This window comes from Hirundo rustica, chromosome 8, assembly GCF_015227805.2.
Source record: "Hirundo rustica isolate bHirRus1 chromosome 8, bHirRus1.pri.v3, whole genome shotgun sequence".
Lineage (NCBI taxonomy): Eukaryota > Metazoa > Chordata > Aves > Passeriformes > Hirundinidae > Hirundo > Hirundo rustica.
Window position 1 is genome coordinate 33,573,348 of NC_053457.1, and position 18,188 is coordinate 33,591,535.

At 41.8% G+C, this 18,188-nt stretch overlaps 2 protein-coding genes across 9 annotated transcripts in view; one reads left to right on the plus strand and one right to left on the minus strand.

Moving 5' to 3' along the window:
* The window catches only part of DOCK1 (dedicator of cytokinesis 1), a 260,361-nt gene that overhangs the window by 93,499 nt on the left and 148,674 nt on the right, over window positions 1-18,188 (plus strand). The gene's annotated exons all lie outside the window — the stretch shown is intronic.
* INSYN2A (inhibitory synaptic factor 2A) overlaps window positions 1-18,188 on the minus strand; it is a 40,198-nt gene that overhangs the window by 8,099 nt on the left and 13,911 nt on the right. For 3 of the 4 annotated variants that reach the window (XM_040071175.2, XM_058421542.1, XM_040071176.2), the window contains exon 3: window positions 3,575-3,646. In XM_040071175.2, coding sequence (XP_039927109.1) covers window positions 3,575-3,646 — 72 coding nt within the window. Of the gene's footprint in view, window positions 1-3,574; window positions 3,647-16,009; window positions 16,313-18,188 lie in introns of those variants that run through there. The other variant, XM_040071177.2, reaches the window with a different exon arrangement.

Consider the following 18,188-nt stretch of genomic DNA (forward strand, 5'->3'; position numbering starts at 1 on the left):
TTAAAAACACAGCAGCATAAATCAACATTTTAAAGGGGTAAAGAATAGGCAAATTAATGATTGAGACAGCTTAGAGTGATTTTTTTTTTCATCCACAGATCTATAACAGTAGAGTGTTTATTTGTTTTCCTTCCAAGTCAGAAACTGGGATTTGAGCTCCTAAAAGTTTCCTTCCAGAAACTGAAATTTCCTTGTAAAAGCTGTTGGAAATTCCTGACCTCCCTGCTAAAGGGAATTCTAGCAGGAATTCCCCAAGATGCTCCTTCCCAGAAATAATTTGTGCTAAAAGCCCGAGAATAATCCACAAAATATTTGAGAAAAGCCCAATTTTCTCCTGCAGATTCCTGCTCAAGGATTAACATTCACGTGGGATGGGAAATTAAACAGGAGCAGAAAGGGCAGGTCCAGGAAAAGATAATTACAGCATAAAACAGGCTGGAAAGCTTTCAGTCCACCTGGGTTTGGGGTTTTGCAGATTTGCTACAGTTTCTGCATTTCAATGCAATTACTTCTTTAACAGCAAGATTTTAGTGCACTGTAAAAATCACATATTTACTGCAATACACAGAATTTTTATTTAAATGCTTCAGTATTTAAATTGATTTTATCCTGGCAGCACCCCCTGATAAAACTTCTTTTCAGTCTTTAAAAATGCCCGTGCGTGGTGCATCAGCATCAGACAGAAATTTGTGTTGTGTTTGCAGCAGATGATTTTGGGAGTGTTCTGTGACCTCAGGATTATTGGAACTGCTGGATTAAATGATAAAGTGGTTGGGGTGTTTTTACGATTTAATCACATCTTTGGCTTCTGTTTTAAATTCTGCCTGAACATGGCTACAAAGGATATTTTTTACTGACAGTTTTAAGGCTGTGGTGGCTCTGGGGCAGGGAGAGAAGGTGTCAGTGATTCCTGGCTCTGGAGTTCCAAGATCTTGAGCATTTTGCAGAAATAAGTAGAGTTTTGAGGAAAATGGAATATCCAAATAGAGATGTCTTTCTTTTCCTCCTGATTTTCAAAGCAGGTTCAGGTTTTGCTAATTTGTCTTTCTGCTACTGTTTAATATTTGATCAGTTTCCTATTTATTTTAAAAAAAGGAGAAAGCAACCTGATTTTCCTTTTATTTTAGTGCTAAGAAATATATATTCTTCTTAATATAAAGAGAATATAAGGTGAAATAGATTTGTAATCCTAGCAAAAAAATTTAAATTTAATATGCAAAATAACTGTATTCCCAAAAGGCTCTTCTTAGAATTTTTTTCCCGACAGTATTGATGATTTGGATGCTAAAAACCCTTTAAAGTACAGCAGGGGGGTTTTTTTGTTGCCTGTTCCACTGGCTCTGGTTTTTGTGCTCCGTTATTTCAATACTCAGAATTTCATCTTGAGGGGGAAGAATTTAATTCCATGAATTTCTACCTCCTCACATGTGCTCTGCCTGACACTGCAGGATGCACCTGGGTAATTTAATCATTCCTTGAAGTTGCTGTTTGAAAATAAAGATTTGAAACAGCGGTAAATACAATTTTTTTTTAGTGTTACAATGTTCAAAATTGAATCAAATTCCAAAACCCTGCACAGTCAGTTAAGGCAAACGGAAGGATTTCTCTTTTAATACTGATTTATCCAACAAGGGCATTATTTCTATATATTTTAAGTCTTTCCTATGTTAATGACAAAAAGAGCTCAAGACTAAGAACCTCCTGCTCTGACAGGTCCAGTGCCCTCCAAGAAGTCAGGGAATTCTGGCACCTCAAACAATTTTAATTTGTTTTCCTAAACGCTGTTTCGCCCTAAAGAGAACTCGGGTTACTCCCCGCAGCATCTTCCATGCAAAGCCTTGGCAAAGGAGCGGCTGGATTTAATCCCAGCCTGATTTAGGAGCTCTGCTGCCCTTTTCCCAGAGGTGTCAGGGCCTTGTGGAGCAGCAGAAGTTCCTACAGGACATCCCAGGGCTGGTTTTAGCAGGGAATTCCTGATTTATCCATCTGGTTTCTCCTCTCTCAGTAATCCCAATCCCCTTTTCTTGTGCTTCCCCTGCTTTGCTTCATCCCTGGTTTCAGCTTTCTTGGCTGCAGCACGAATTCTCCTAAACTGGCACAAAGCTGAGCTGGTTTTTGCTCAAGCATGGCTTGAGGCAAATATCCCGAGGCATTTCAGGTGGGAATGGGGAGCTGGACCTGCCCACTTCCCCCTGTCTCGAGAGGAAACCTCTCCCAACCTGCTTTTCTGGAGTAATTCCATCTACATTGAGTGCAAGAATGGAAGCTGGAAGTTTCCTTGATTTGAACTCCACTGAGCAGAAATGAAGATTTGCAATAATTTCTAATTGGATTTTTTTTTTTTTTTCCTAGTCGATGGAACAAGGATAATTCCCTGCTGGAGTTGTGCTGTGCTGTAACTCCAGGCTGCTCTGAGCCAGGAATTGCACAGGACGAGGGAGGCTTTGGGTGTTTCTGTGCTTCTCAACTTGGCTGTGAAGGAGAGGAGTAAAGGCATTAATTGGTTCCTGTCCCTGCACAGAACCCTGTTGTGGTCAGTTGTAAGGTGGAGCTGGAGGTTTCCATCCTTTTTTTCCTTCATTTCTGTGCAGTGAAGGGAAAATTCATGAATAAATAGCTCCAGCTCTTCTGCCTGGAGCTGACTGAGCAGAGAATTAAGCAGCGAGGGGGAAAATCCTACATTGGTACCTTAATTTGAGTTTCTGCGTGCACTGGAATTGTCATTTTTGTGCATTTTCATTTGTGCTGCACTGCCTGCTTTGCTGAAACCCTGAGACAAGTTTGTATTCACCTCACCTGCAACGCCTGCAAACGCTCAGCTGTTTTTTTTGGGACTCCAGAGAAGGAGGACAGTGAAGCTGTCAGTGTGAAACATCATCAGTCTCATGCCCAGTGCCTGTTATTCCTTCACTGGATATGTCAAAAAAAGAAGAGCCTGGGTAGGATTGTCAGTTTATAAAATCAGAAAATGGTTTGGATTGGGAGGGATTTTAAAGCTCATTCCAGCCTCTGGGCAGGGACATCTCCCATTGTCCCAGGGTGTTCCAACCTGGCCTTGGGCACTGCCAGGGATCCAGGGGCAGCCACAGCTTCTCTGGACACCCTGAGAAGGTGCCAGGCCTGCCCACCCTGCCAGGGAACAATTCCTGCCCCAAATCCCATCTATTCCAAATTTTACTCTAAATTTATCGATGAGATCTGTATCTGGCTCTCTTTGCTTAACTGCCCCTCTCTCCAAATGATTTCCCAACTCCAGTTGTTGTTGCCATAAAAATAAATCTAAAATAGGCACAAAGGTGTATAAAAGTAAATTTGAATTTGACTTGTTGGTCAGAAAATCCTAAATACTGCCAGCAATTTAAAAACAAAGCTCACACCTTGTTACAGTTCCCATCCCACATCTGCTGCCCACAACCATCTCTTTCTGATTTACACTTACACAGCTGTTGAATTTTACGACTTTAGTAGAGGTAAATTTGTTGTGTTGATTGGAACATCAAGGCCATCCTGCATTAGTGACTGAATCATTGCTTTCTCCCAGGGAAAAATGGGAATATTGGGATTTTTCACTTACCTGTAGATAATACATGCACTGTTCCTGCATGTGTCACAATTGGCCGTGTCCTGACCGGTGCGATAGGAAAGCCTGCAAAGACAAGAATGTGAAATCAGTAAAAAAAGTTATTTATTTTAACAAGTTTTGGCTTTCCGTGACCATTTTCATAATAATCAGAATTTCAGGATTATTTGTTTACCCTGAATATTGAATACAAACATCTAGACATTAAGAAAATAGCATTAAAAATTGAATATTTGCTGTAAATTAAGAAATTACTTCTTTGGGGTGGATTAATGTTTTCTCCACTTTCACTCTAAGCAAACTCCAGGCATTAAGCAATAAATCAAAACACGTAATCCATTATATCAGGAGGAGTGTACAGACTACAATAATGCAAAATAGGATCTGGTTGGGAATTTTGTGCCTCTCAATGAGGTGTGAAGATGTGTTGTAGGGATGTTTATGGTCTCTTGCATCAGAGACTTCTCATTTATCTGTGCTTGTCTCTGCCTTGGTCACTTTTAATTAAAAAGAATTTTTTTAAGTTAGGCAGGTTTTTTTTATATGTAGAAATTTCATTAAAATAAAGATAATTTCATTAAAATAAGACAGTTGCCTGTGAACACGAATGTTCTGGCATGCAGATGAGTGTATGATGAAAATTGTTAATATTTGTGCATTGGTACTTAGATTTTTCTTCGTAAAATCACAAATTTAGACTCTTTGAAAGTTAATTTCAGTTTGTTGTGCTGGCAGCGTTTCTTCAAAGTTGTTTTTAGAAGTGGGGAAATAATTGGTCCAGGGAACTTTGGAGCTGTGGAAAATAGATCTGAGTCAGGATTCCTTCAGGGAATGAAGTTCTTCCCTCAAGGCCAGGCAGTTCAGCTCATTGACCTCCAATTATTCAGGGCTGCTTTGCTTAACCAGGGGCATCTCTCTCCCTTCCCAGCTCCTCTGCTGCCCTGACAAGGAACAAAAAACCCCTGAAAAACCCAGCATTTGCAAAAAAAAAAAAAAAAAAAAAAAAAAAAAAAAAAAAAAATTTGGCTTAATTTTTACCTGACAAAATATCCAGCCTCTGCAATACCAAGTGTTAATGGGAAATTCTGCACCGACTGTTTGATGTGTCTGTCCCCAAGATGAAAAATCAGCGTTTCTGAGGTGCTGCAGGGTGTTTGTGTAGCTCAGGAAATGATCAGCTGGGCCTGTGTCACTTTTCTGCATGGTTTTAAAGGATGAGCAGTGGCTGGTGGTGGCACAGCCGAAGGCTCTGGGGCTGTGGGTGCAGCTCTTGGCACTGTGCTGGCACCAACAGAAGTTCATAAGAGGGTGAATCCACTTCCCTTAAGACTTTTTTTTTCCTTCTGAAAGCAAAATGCGGCGTGGAGTTCTTGCTGTTCTCAATGGTGGTTGTTATTTGGCCTCAAAATTGCATATTATTCAGAGGAACATGGTCAGATTGCCTACACTGCTGATTTTTAACATCACACAGAATCCACATCACAGAACCATGGAATAGTTTGGGTGTGAAGGGATTTTAAATCCCATCCATTCCCACCCCTGCCATGGCAGGGACACCTCCCACTGTCCCAGGCTGCTCCAAGCCCCAACATCCAACCTGGCCTTGGGCACTGCCGGGGATCCAGGGGCAGCCACAGCTGCTCTGGGAATTCTAGCCCAGCTCTTCCCCACCCTCCCAGGGAATAATTCCTTCCCAATATCCCATCTAAACCTGCTGTCATTTTCCCAGCCTGGAAAATGAAATTTGAGATAAATTTAGGGTAGGAGGTAATAAAAAAGTGGATTTTTATGGAAGGCCTTCAGGGGCAGTTATGGAAAGATGTCAACAGAAGTCTACCTTCACAGTGGTGAGTACAATTTTATAAGTTTTAGGAAATTAGCATAATTGATGAAAGTACTAAGGAGGAGTACATGTGATGCAATTTTCTCCAGGTTAAGTCCCTTTTCTGGAGTTAGGCACTAAGCTGTACTTTGTCCATGAAATGTATCTTGAAGAGTTTTTCTCAACATTGGTCATTAGGAAGAATCAACAGAGGACAGGGGCCTTGTACTTCACAGGGCTTGGAGTTCTGGAATTTTTTTGTCTAGGGAAAAGTCATGGAAAATTAGTGGGAAAACTAGCCATTAATATAATAGGTTACAGAGCTCCAAATACACCAGAAAATACAGAGCTATATAAAAGGAAAACAGTCAAAACCCAAAATGGCATTAAACCTACGCTCCTTCTGGTGCGCAGAGGAATTCATACAAAGCAAAATGTCCATTTGGTGTACTCTTCCTTATGGGAAAAACCCCAGTCCTGGTTTATATTTGCTCCTATCCTCTCTAAGAGAAAGCAGTTCCTGGTTTTCATTTTCCCCTCTTCAAATCTTTCAGAAGCCGACATTCGAATTGTCCCTGCTATGAACCCGAGACTTGTAAAATGGCTTTTTTCCTAAGTTATTGATCAGCTCCTAAAAGCTCTGACTAAAGATACAACATTTTAAGTCTGCAGATAAGTTGGGGAAGGCCTTTATTTACTGAGGACATAAAGAGCAGTCAGTAGCTGCCTTCAGAAGGACGTGGCTCTGCTCTTTATAGGTAAAGCCATAAACTCCCCGTGCTGGTGCCAGCCTTTTTTGTTTAAAGTTGTTTTCCGGTTGGGACATTTTCATTCACCCTTGCAGCCCTGCAAACGGCTGGAGCTGGATGATCTTCAAGGTGCCTCCCAACCCAAACCATTCTGTGATTTGTTGGTCTTTGAATGCACAATAATTCCAGATTTCCATATGCTTAAAATCTTTACTTGCTGGTATAAGGCTGACTTGTTAAGCTGATGAAAATGGTCCTTGGATGTAAGTATTTAAAAATGAGATGGTTTTTGGATGATGAATGTGAAATCCTGATCTCATGACTTCCACATTCAGCTCTGCTTGGTTTTAGCATCTTTTCAGTTCTCAGTCTCCACTTGGTTATAGTGATATATTCGTTTTCTAGTTGGATTTAATTCTTGATTAAATTTTCTTAAAGCTGTTTTTCCTCAATGAGTATTTTTAGCTTTTCAGAGATGATTTTTACATATTTTCTATTATTTTCTTCTTTGAGTGATCCTGTTAGAATTCCCTGAAAGCCCCAAGAATGCTCCATGGTGTCCCAGTGTTTGGTTTCCAACCGACAGTTTCAGAGTTCTTTAGCCAGGACTGAATTATGTGAGTGTTAGAACAGTAAAAATTCAATTATTTCTGTAAAAATTAAACTCCTCATGAAATAATTCTGTTGTTGATACCTCAGGGCTCTGGACTTTTACTTTCTTGTTTTCACATAATTTTCTACACAAACACATGCATGAAATTTGTCTCCTTCATGCCAGGAAGGATTTCACTTCTGGCACAGCATTTCCATGCAGATTTTAGGCAATGAGGTTGTTTTTCAGTGCAGACTTCCTGAAAAACAGTTTCCATCAGTTTTAACTCCTAGGAATGGTCTGAGAACAGAGTCTGGATACCAGGAGAAGGAGAGCAGAGTTCTAGGTGGTGATGCTTTCCCTGTGCCATGCAGTGTTTTGAGTAAGCTGGATTTTTTTCCTCCCTCCCAAAAGTAATTTGGAAAGTATTCCAATGTAGGAGAGAGACCAAAAACTTTGTCCTTTCTTAGTAAACAAGTTGTTATTTTTAGTTTAAAAAAATAAATTCTTTCAAATGTCAAGTCTTCCACAAGGCAAAGTTTCCTACAGAAAATCTGTCGCCTTTTTAGAGAAATGAAGGCTGGGTTTGGCCTGGTGTAGATCCCAGGGGTTATTCCTGGAGTTTCAGGTGGTTTGGATGTGATGTGTTCTGATGTTCAGTGAGGAGGAGCCGCTGCTCCAGAGCTTCATCCTTTGTACCTTAGACCTGGATTTTCTGTTTCCGTGTGCACAGCTTGGGCAGGAATCCCAGAATCCCAGAGTGGTTTGGGTTGGAAGGGACATTAAATCCCATCAAATTCCATGGGCAGGGACACTTCCCACTATCCAAGGGTGCTCCTGTCCAACCTGGCCATGAAGGTCCTGGAGCAAGGATGGATGTAGGTGAGTTCAGTTTCCCTGTTTGCATCTCCCCTTGGAAAGGAGATCTCATCTCCAGCTTTTCACACATTTTTCCGTATTATTTTCAGGAGACTTTCATTTTCTCACAGTTTTGGGGTTTTTTAACCATTCCGGGCACAACCTGATCTTAACCTCAATTAACACTCCCAAGTATTAAAATATCATAATGAAGAACAACCATTTTGCTTACATGGACTGGCAGGAGCTGAGAACAGGCTGCAATTTTCAGAGCAGCCTGAGGGAATTACACCCTCCAAATCCCTGTGGAACACAGAATTTGTGCACCTGCTGGAGGCTTTTTTAAAAAAATACCAACTTTAACATCAAAATCTTTGCATTTGAATATTTTTTTGGCTTGTATAAATTAAGAGAGACCCCACTGAGCTGAGAGAGGGAAGCTTAGATCTGTGTGTGCTGATTTAAAAAAAAATATATATATTATTATTGAAAACAAAGAAAAAGCTCCTAAAAAGTGATCTAGAAGGATAGATCTGTTAGATCTGGATATCCTTCCTTCTCTGCTGGGAGTCAGGGAATACTTGATATTAATCGAGTTCCCTAATGGCAGGATTTCCTGAAGTGGCTGTGATGGTCCCGATGCTCCTCACACTTTTGGTGGATTATCACCAGCAAGGAGGATGAACAGACTTCAAGAATATTTTGTTTTGGTTGATGTTTGTTATTTAAATATAGCGAAACAAATGATCTTAAGCAGGCAGTGGGCCTTTGAAGTGTGTTTGAAGTGAGAGCTCTGGCCTTGCTCAGAGGAAGTTCAGGCCCTGCTTCTCCTCAAGTCTTTGGGTTAATTGGAGTTGTTTTATTATTTCCTGAGAGCTTCTAGGACAGGTCACAACACAGCTGGTGTTAAACCTTCTGATCCCAGAATCCCAGAGTGGTTTGGGTTGGAAAGGATCTTAAAACCCACCCAGTTCCACCCCCTGCCATGGGAACACCTTCCCCAAACCAGATTGCTCCAAGCCCCATCCAACGTGACCTAATGTTGGCCATCTTTACAGAAAAATGCTTTACAAATCAACAGCTGGATGGAGAGCTTCTCAAAATCTTTGTTTCCCCCTCTAAAATATTACAGAACTGACAATTCCAGTAACTGTGCTTCAAGAGAAAATTGGCATTATTGTTATTATTATTATGAAGATAATCTGCCTTTTGGCACAATAAAATGACTCCACTTTGTCACGAGAGCTTTAGTTGTCCTTCTGACTTGAGTAAATCATTTTTCTGCCATGTAAAATGCAGAAAAATCTCTTGTACATCTTTTGCATCTTATTTTAGGTTAAAATAAATCCTGCTTAGCCCTAGAGGTTTGTTCTGCCCTAGGAAAGATTTACCACTTTAGTTCAATGGGAAACTCATACAAATACATTTGTATCAGCAAAATCAGCTTTTTAGTGGATGAAAACCGCTAGTTTCTCTAAGAACTTCAGGTTCTGCTCCCAAACCAGGTCTGGGCAGGTCTAAACCACCTTGGGCTAGCCTTTGGCTTCTAAATGTGTTCTGAAAAATCGCTTTCAGAGTAGAAAATTGGTTTTAACCTTTTTGCTGCTGTGTTTTCCTCAAGTTGATAATTACCAATTAGCAGTTTGCGTTTAGAGATGATAAAAAGCAGGATGGATGTTGTGCTTAGAGGAATTACCTTGAGGCTCTTCTGGATGCAAACATGGATTTGTTCCGTGTGTTTCAGGGTTTAATGTGCTTGGGTTATTTTTGGTTTTCCCCCTAACTATTTTTCTCTTTTCTGTGGTTTTGTTGCATTTTTTTCCTGTTTCCCTTTGTTTTGTCTTCCCCTCGGAGATCACACAGGTCTAAGTGATCCCAGCTTTGTGCTCCTGGGTGGTTTTCTAACTAAGGATTAACTAAACCTTAATGAGAAGAGTTTTCCTCTCTCCAAAGCTCATCCCATTCCACCCCCTGCCCTGGACAGGGACAATTTCCACAATCCCAGATTTTTTCAAACCCCATCCAACCTGACATTCCCACATTGAACATTCCTCTCTCTCTCTTTTTATTTCTGGGCTGATACTACTGATTTCGTTTCTGAAAAAAAACCCTTTGTCATGTACAGAAACTCAATGGTGAGATTTTTCAGGCTCTTTCCAAGACAGTGGTTTGTCTTTTGCTGCATCCTGACAGTTGGAAGCAGATGACTAATTTGCTTTTTGAGGTATTTGCACTGTGGGCGTACAGCACGACTCCCACAACAGCAATTCAAGCGCTTTCACCCTGTAAATACATTTTGGATTATACTCAGGTTAGTCAGGGAGAGTTGTTTTTTTAATAAATTTGTGTTTTAATAGGACTTTAAAAAAGAACACAGTAAGAACGAAGAGAATTAAAATGTATTTCAGGTGAAATCACAAAATCTTACAGGAATTAGCTGTGTACGAGGCTAAACATCTCTCCCGAATATTTGTGCCTCTGTTGTGTCATCAGAAAAATCAGGAGGATAATTAAAATGTCAGCTCCTGGTGTTACTAACAGTTCAGGGAGTTTGCCCTGGTGGGACAGCAGCTGCATTGCTGGTGTGTAATTCCTAGGCCAGGCACTCCCAGCAGGTTATCGGGAGCACATTGCAGTAGTGAGGCTGGGATGAGCTCTGGCCCTTCCCCCTTCATCCCACATCTCTCTGCTGTGCTTTCCCCTGATGGAGGATTCAGGGATTTGGGGTCGTTACCTGGATCCTTGGAGCCTCCTGCGCCAGCAGCTCATCATCAGATCTGCTGCACCCAGCCATCCTTTCCTGCAGCTTCAAGTGGTCCTCTTCCCACCTCCCGCTGCTCTTACACACCCCAGTCCATTTTCTATTTATATTTTTTGTTTCATTTGGTGTGTGTAACTTTTGGGAGCAGCTGGGGTGATGTATCAAATGGTGGAAATCCTTGCACCCTCACAGCTCCCACGGTGCTGAGCTGAGGAGTTCCTACTAATAAAACACAACACCTGGGTTCTGCTTGGCTTGGACTTGTAAATTGAGGCTGCTCTCAGGAATCGTTTCTATAAAGGAGGGAAGATGGCAGAAATCAGAATCTGTGGTATTATTTCATCATTTGGCTGTGATTAAGATTTCAGTGCGAGCTCAAATACCCTTTGTGCATTGTATCTCTAAGCCTACACTGGCTTCAGATAATAACTGCATCAGCCAGACTTGTTTGAAATTCCAAATGTTGTGCAGTAGCATAAAATTAAAAGAGGGAGGAGAACTGCTGGCCACTGCTGCTGGTGTTTGTGTGGAGCCAGTGCTGGGGGTTCCAGGATGGCCTGGACGTGGCACCCAGGGCTCTGGGCTGGTGACAAGGTGGGGATCAGGCACAGCTTGGACTCCACGGTCCTGGAGGTCTTTTCCCACCTAAATGATTCTGGGATCCTGTACTTGCAACAAGGATGGGAGAATGTATGGAGATAAAACCAAAAAGCAGCAGGAAGGATCATCGAAGTGCTGAACTCTGCCTGTTGCAGCCTGAGCAGGTCCCAGTACTTTGTGTTTTCTTATTTCCTTGGATAATGGGAATTTGAGGAGAATCCACAGACCTGGAGCGTGGCAGTTGCTTGAGTTTTGTCCACAGTGCCAGGTCCCATCCCTGGAAATTCCTTCACAGCTTGTGTGGATGACAATAAAATCAACAAATCTCTTATTTTTCAAAGAAATGACCTAACTCACGCCAGGTTCAAACCATTCTGGAGCATAAACTTCCTTCTTAATGCCAAAATACCTCTGCAATCCAGCCTCTCATGCTGAGGAGTTACTGCACCACACACAGCTTCTGTGGCTTTAAACTGAAAAAAAGTTGATGGAGATGGGATTTTGGGAAGGAATTGTTCTCTGGGAGGCCCTGGCACAGGGTGCCCAGAGCAGCTGTGGCTGCCCCTGGATCCCTGGCAGTGCCCAAGGCCAGGTTGGATGGGGCTTGTGGGACAGTGGGAGGTGTCCGTGCCCATGGCAGGGATGGAATGGGATGGTCTTTTAAGGTCCTTTCCAACCCAAACCATTCTGGGATTCTCTGATACTGGAATTGAGGGGAAAAAAATCCCAGTGTTCCCCCGTGTAGTTATGTTTCTCCTCTTCTGGTTGGTTCTTGCAGTAATGGGGTAGAGATCATCTCCCATCATCTTCCTATTAGGAAAAGAGGTCCAGACACAGCTGGGAATGTTTGGAGGGATTTCCAGCCTCCCTTGCAATGGCAACTTTCCTTCCTGGTTGACCTGGAGCACTGATCCCTCTGTGACATGCAAAAACCATCACAAAAAGCTTGGAATTGTCCCAGTTTCACTGAGGTGTTTTACTAACTACTGTTTTACTTGGGGAAAAAAATGGTTCTATGGCAGGGAATTACTCATCCATCTCCAAAATTCCTCTGTTTTGGCAAAGCTCAAAGCAAAACCTGTGGAGCTGTGGGACAGGGTAGACACCTCAGTTTTGTTCAGGTGTCAGTGAGGTCCAGGGGTGGGATCAGGGAGGATGGACACATCCATGCCTGGGAACTCCTCACTTCCATTTTCCTCAGGCCACAGATCCCAGGCTGTGTGGGTTGGGAGGGACTTTAAAGATCCTCTCCTTCCAAGCCCCAGGTACCTGAATCCAGCTCAGGTCTCCATTGTCTCCCATTTTTTCACCTTCACTTTCCTACATGTGCTGCACAGGAGCTTTGTTAAGCCTGTCCCAAATCTGGAACCTGGGGTAGCTGGAGCTTCTGCAGTTTAAAAACAAAGCACCCCTGTCTTCAGACAGTCTTTTTCCTCTTTTTTTTGCCCTTTTTCCTCAGTCAGGATAAGAGATAATTGCACCTTTGTGCAAGCACAGGGGCTCAGGAGGAGGTGTCAATTAGAAATCACTTGTTTCATCTCCTGGTGAAGGAACAGCAGTGAGAAATTTAACACTGTAAAGCTCATTTTGGTCCCATTTTTACAGGCTCATGGCTCTGCATTCTGATACTGCCAACAGCTAAACTGTAGTTATTAAAGGATTATTCTAATTGTGAAAACTTGATAATTCCTTACCTTCACTCATCCTCTTTTTTTAAAAAAAGACTGATTTACACAGGAAAACTCCCCTTGTAGGCGTCTAATTTGGGCAGCTTGGTGACATTGGGAAGCTTCTGATCCGTGGTAATTCCTATAGATATATTTAGCAAAAACATTGGTTGCTTGCCCTTTTTTTTCTAGTCTCTCATTAATAGACTCCATCAGCGTTTCTAGATTTGAATTGTGGGGATTTGCTTTTATTGGCCTTTGTGTCCTTACAGCCAATCTGCTGGAAAAGTCCTGAACCTTAATTTCACTTTGAAGCTGCTGATCCCGGGCTGGAGCAGGGAGGTGTGGTGGGGAATGACATTTCTTCTTGGTTTTAAAGTCCAGTGAATAGCAACCAGATAGAAATCAAATTATTTTTCACAGTATTTCAAATAAGTTTCCATTGAATTGTGCCCACTCAGTATGTGCAGATAAAAAGCTGGACTATATTAGCAAAATAAGTTCTATTTTCTGAGATTCAGAACATTCCTAATGGCATTTTTTGGGGGGAGAAAACAGTATTAATACCAAGTAACTCTGCTAAAAAGATTATTCCTTTTTTTTTTTTTTTTTAGTGTTGATTCCACGTTCTGCTTGTTGTTAAGTGTTCACTTTTCCCTTTTTTTTTTTTTTTTTTTTTTTTTTTTTTTTTTTTTGTCCCTCATTTCCTTGCTGAAAGCCTCCTACCACTGTATTCCTCACAAAGGATTGACAGAATGTGGCTCTGACAGCAGGGTTATTTAAAAGCTCTTTATCTTCAATGTTATAGTATCCAGGTACTCTGAATTATTACACATTAATGTTCCACGATGCCTGTGAACTGTGAGACTTTGCCCTTTTTATCCACTCTGACAATCTGATCTGAAACTTGGATTATCAGCCCCAGAATAAATGTGTCCGACTCTAATGAAAAATCCTATCAAAAAACATAAATCTCGTCCTGGTTTGAAGGCCTGTGGGATACTGTGCTCTCTGATACTCCTGGTACCTGCCTTTGGAGATGTAGCTCCAGATTTAGGGAGCTGATTTGGAAAAAAATGGAATATGAGGCTAAAAAATTGGAATTTGAGGTTAAAAAATGGAATTTCAGGTTAAAAAAAATGGAATTTGATGTTAAAAAAATGGAATTTGAGGTTAAACCTTGAGTGATGCTGGAATATTTACCTTCAATGATACTCGATATTTCAGTGATCAGTCTTACATCATCAGCTGTCGTTGGTTGGTTTCGGATTTTTTTACGTCAGAGAATTTTGGGTAAGAGGGGTCAAGGGGATCCCACGGACTGGCAGCAGGTGTTGGAGTAACCTCCATGGAGTTTTGGAATATAATGGTATAGTTCCAGTGGTGGGGTGTCAGTGTGTGCCTGCTCTGCTCCGGCTGTGCTTGGGGGAGCAGGAAAGGGCTGATTCAGAGCTTGGAAAACCAAATTCCTTACGGTGAGGGTGGGGAAATGGATTTTTGGTGTCTTAGGACTGCTCCTGCTTTGGGTTGAGTGAGCAGCACTCAACCACCACTGGCTGAAGGATCACATGATCCACCAAGCTCTGATTTGTGCAAACATTACTCCTTTTTCTTGTCTAAGGAAGATACATCCAAAGAGATTTCCTGGCTGTGCCTCAGGGAGCTGGATTGTTCCAGTTTCCCAGGTGTTTGGCTGTATCTGTGTTTGGGAGCAATCTGTAAACGATGCACACCCCAAAGTACAGCAGCTCCCACGAGAGAGAAAAGAGGGAAGAATTTAGGAGGTAGTTTTGGGGATAATGAAATGAGGGTGACCATTTCAGAGGTGATTCCAGGCAGAGTGGATGGATGGAAAAAAGGTCACAGCAGGAAATAAAGGCACTCATCACAGTCCTCTTCCCAAGCTGTTCCTACAGTGTCCCAAAACCCGGAGTCACTCAGAATATGACAAAATTTGTGCATCCCAGATGCAATTGGCTGCACTCTTTCTGCCTTTCATGTATTTATTTCTGGTGAGCTGTCTTTTGTAATTAAGCTTATCTGTTGTTTCCCTCCATTTCCAGGTTTTCTCTTAGAAATATGATCCTGTTAAACCTTCCCTTTGCCTGGGCTGTAAGTGAAAAAAAAACGAAAAACAAAACCAACGAGGGGGGAGATCCCAAACCAAGCTCTGTCCTGTCATTCCTGCAGCTGGCACATCACTCCCAAAAGGTGTGATTTCAGAGGCTCTGCTCTTGCAAATTCTTTTAAGCTTCCTTTTCTCCGGGTGTGAAATAAGGAACCCCAGTTTGGAAGGTGTGGGGGGATGGATTGAGATGGACAGCTGAGGTTGTTCCTGCCGTGATGTGCTCTGGCTCCTTGGTCTGCTCTGAAGAGCTGGGCTGGCTCCTGGAAGGGAGCAGAGCAAACAACCCAGGCAATAATTGCTTTGGCTCTCTGGCTTTGATTTGGCATCGCTGCTGAGCAGGAGGATCAGCTTGGGTGACCTTGAGGACGAGTTCTGGCAGTGCTGCTCAGGCAGGACTCAGGTGAGGATGCTCCTTTGGGTGCAAACCTCCATCCAGACACACAATTTGGGCTTATTTTCTCAGAAATGAGAACGTGAGGCACAAAAATCCCTTAGTCATTGAAAAACGTGCAGTGCCGTTTAAATTCCATCCATGACAACGTGTTCCCTCAAAGCCTCTTCGAAGGAGTTTGTTGAGAGCTCTTTAAATTCCTGAACCACTGCTGACTAATAAAGGAATATAAATTAGCTCTGAAACAGGTTCATTTAACCCTTGTATAATGCGTAGCATTTGGCCTGGCAGAGTCAAAATGCTGTGACTTGTTTTTGTGTGGCAAATTGAGCACTTTGTTTATTAAAATTGCTGATTTGTTGTATAATGAGGAGGGCCTAGATTACTGGGAAGGATTTAAAGGGCAGGTCACTGCTGTTCTCCAGTAGCAAAGTAATTCTGATTACGTGCTCATCTTCTGTTCTGAATTTCACGGATCTTCGTTAGCCAGGTTTTAGAATGATTAACTTGCATTTTGCTTGCAGTCCTGTCAGCCTTAGTGATGCTCCCTCCATTTGGCTTCCTAAATTCTCCATCTGCACACAGGCAAATGCGTCTGTAAAGTGAGATGGCTGATAATTTATCAGAGTAAAACTGGAACATAAAGTTGGGTTTGTGTTGTAAAGCTGCACCCTGCATCATCTAATATTCAATTTTTTTTTTTTTTTTTTAACTCTGAGCTGGGACTCTTAATTGAAGCTGCAGCTCTGCACTTCCTTCATGCTTGACTTAAGGCATCAGCAATGTTTGCTGGGATGTAATTTGCCTTTTTTTTTTTTTTTTTTTTTAAGAAGCTTCCACACAGAGAGGTAGAACAGCCATTTTGCCAAAGATTTAGTAAATAACGGTGCGCACAGTACAGAATTTTAATAACGCCCTTTGATGTTGGAGGGGGATCACAGTTTCTGTGTTTCTCCTCCTGCTCCCGTGGCTTTCCCCTTCCCTTGAGCAGAGTTGAGTGCTGGCTGTTGTTGCTAATTGCAGATGATGGAGCACTGACATTTTCAAAAGCACACATAGATGATAGGCACCCAAAGGATGAGACTGCTGCCTTCAGAGATGCTGCTGCAATTCTGCTGCCATCGACTCATTAGGTGATGAATTGCAGTAATAGCAGTTCAGGACCTACAGCATATTAGTGAAAATGAATCCACTGAGCACCAGTCCCATGGCACTGCAACAGCACTTAAAGAACACTGATTTCCTTAAAGGCAGAAAAATCTGATTGAGGAATTCAGCTGGGGCTTTGTTTTTTGCTCTTGGTGTTGTTTATTTTTTTTTTTTTTCCTTTACCAGCAGCGTGTTGTTTTTATTTGTTTCTTGCAACATGTTATTCTAAGGAATTTAATGTACATCAGAAAAGCAGGTGAGTTCCATAAATACAAAATGTCTCTTCCTATTCTAGCTGATGGAAGATGCTACAATAAACAGTAGAACTATGCTAGAACTTTAATTTCTTGATCTAAACTGACCTAAAACCAGGTTGTTAAAGGAAAAAAGCTCAATATGCTGGCTCTGAGGAGATATGTAACAGTTTACACAGGGTCTGTGGCAAAGATGTTGTAGGATGAATGCAGCAACTGGCAAGAATTATTCTCAGAAAGGGATGGGGCAGCTTATTATTGCAGGAGTTGTGTAATTTGAGGGAGCTGGGGATAAAGACAGGCTTGGTGTTAATGATGTGTTGGTGTTTGCAGGAGAACAGAGTGTTCTCCCAGCTCTGGAGGGAGGGATCACTGCGGAAGGTCTCGAACACAAAGCTGTGCAGTCTCCTTCCAGATTGTGCCACAAAATTGGAGGAGTCTGGAATGCAGGGATGCGAAAATGTGCAAGTGTGCATCTCCCTTCTTCTCCTTCCCTCCCCGTCTCCACAGCCTCCATGCCCAGCAGGTCTGGGACATGTCTGCAGCATGTGCAGGAGCAGCTGGAAGCGGCTCCAGGTCTAAAGCAGTGCTAATAAATAGGCTCTTCTTGGTCAAATGGAGTCTTGTAAACTCCAGTACACGAGTCTGAGTGTCTAAGAGGCTGTAAAGATATTCTAAACTGGGATCTATGGATAATTTCACCATTTTAGGGCTAATGCAGCTTTGTAAGGCTGACAGCTGCAGAGGAATTATTTGAAGACAGTCCTCGATATTTTGGCCAAGATCTGCTTTGTGCCCAGGGCAGGGATACACTCTTAACACTGGCTGCATTAACAGCTCTGCTCTGTCAGGGCAATAAAAATCCCGTATTTGCTGCACCTATTTTTGGGAAGGGATAAAATCTGGATATGTAATTGTATGGGTATTGCAGAGTATTTATAGCAGGTGACTCTGGGGGTGACGTGGGTGTTTGTGTGCTCACGGTTCTTGACGAGCGGGTGATGAGTTATGATGATGAAATAGTTTCTGTATTTTGTGATTTAAAAAGCAGTTTGGCACTTCTTGCCAAAGCTCCTGCAGTTTCTCTAAGTTAAGAAAGTCACGGGAGTTTTTTTTTTCTGAATAATAATTAAAAAGAAAAAGGAATTACAGAATTGTTTAGGTTGGAAAATATCTTTAAGATCATTAAAACCTATGTGGTTTTCAGGCAGGCCAAGAAACATCCCAGTCTGAGTATCCAGGACTTGATAAGGTCTTTGATATTGATAAGGATATAAATAATAATATAACCAGCTGTAAAATAAACTAAAACCACAATGGCTGTGTTGACAGCAGGTTCCAGCTAAGATGACTTTTTAATGTCAAACATTTTAAGGATTCACATGATTTCTCCATTCCTAAAGAAATTTAAATTAAAGATGAACTTTTATGACTCAAACAAAAGCAGGTGCTGCTTCAAGTTGCACGAGCTGCTGGTTTCTTAATTTTAAAATCCTGATCTCTTCTGGCAAATTGTGATTTAATTACAGAAGTATTTCAAAACACACAAACAGCACACATACATTTTGAGGTATGTTCACTGAATAAAGATGAGGGAACGAAGGCAAGTCGGTCTGCAAAATGTTTGTTAAGGTGAT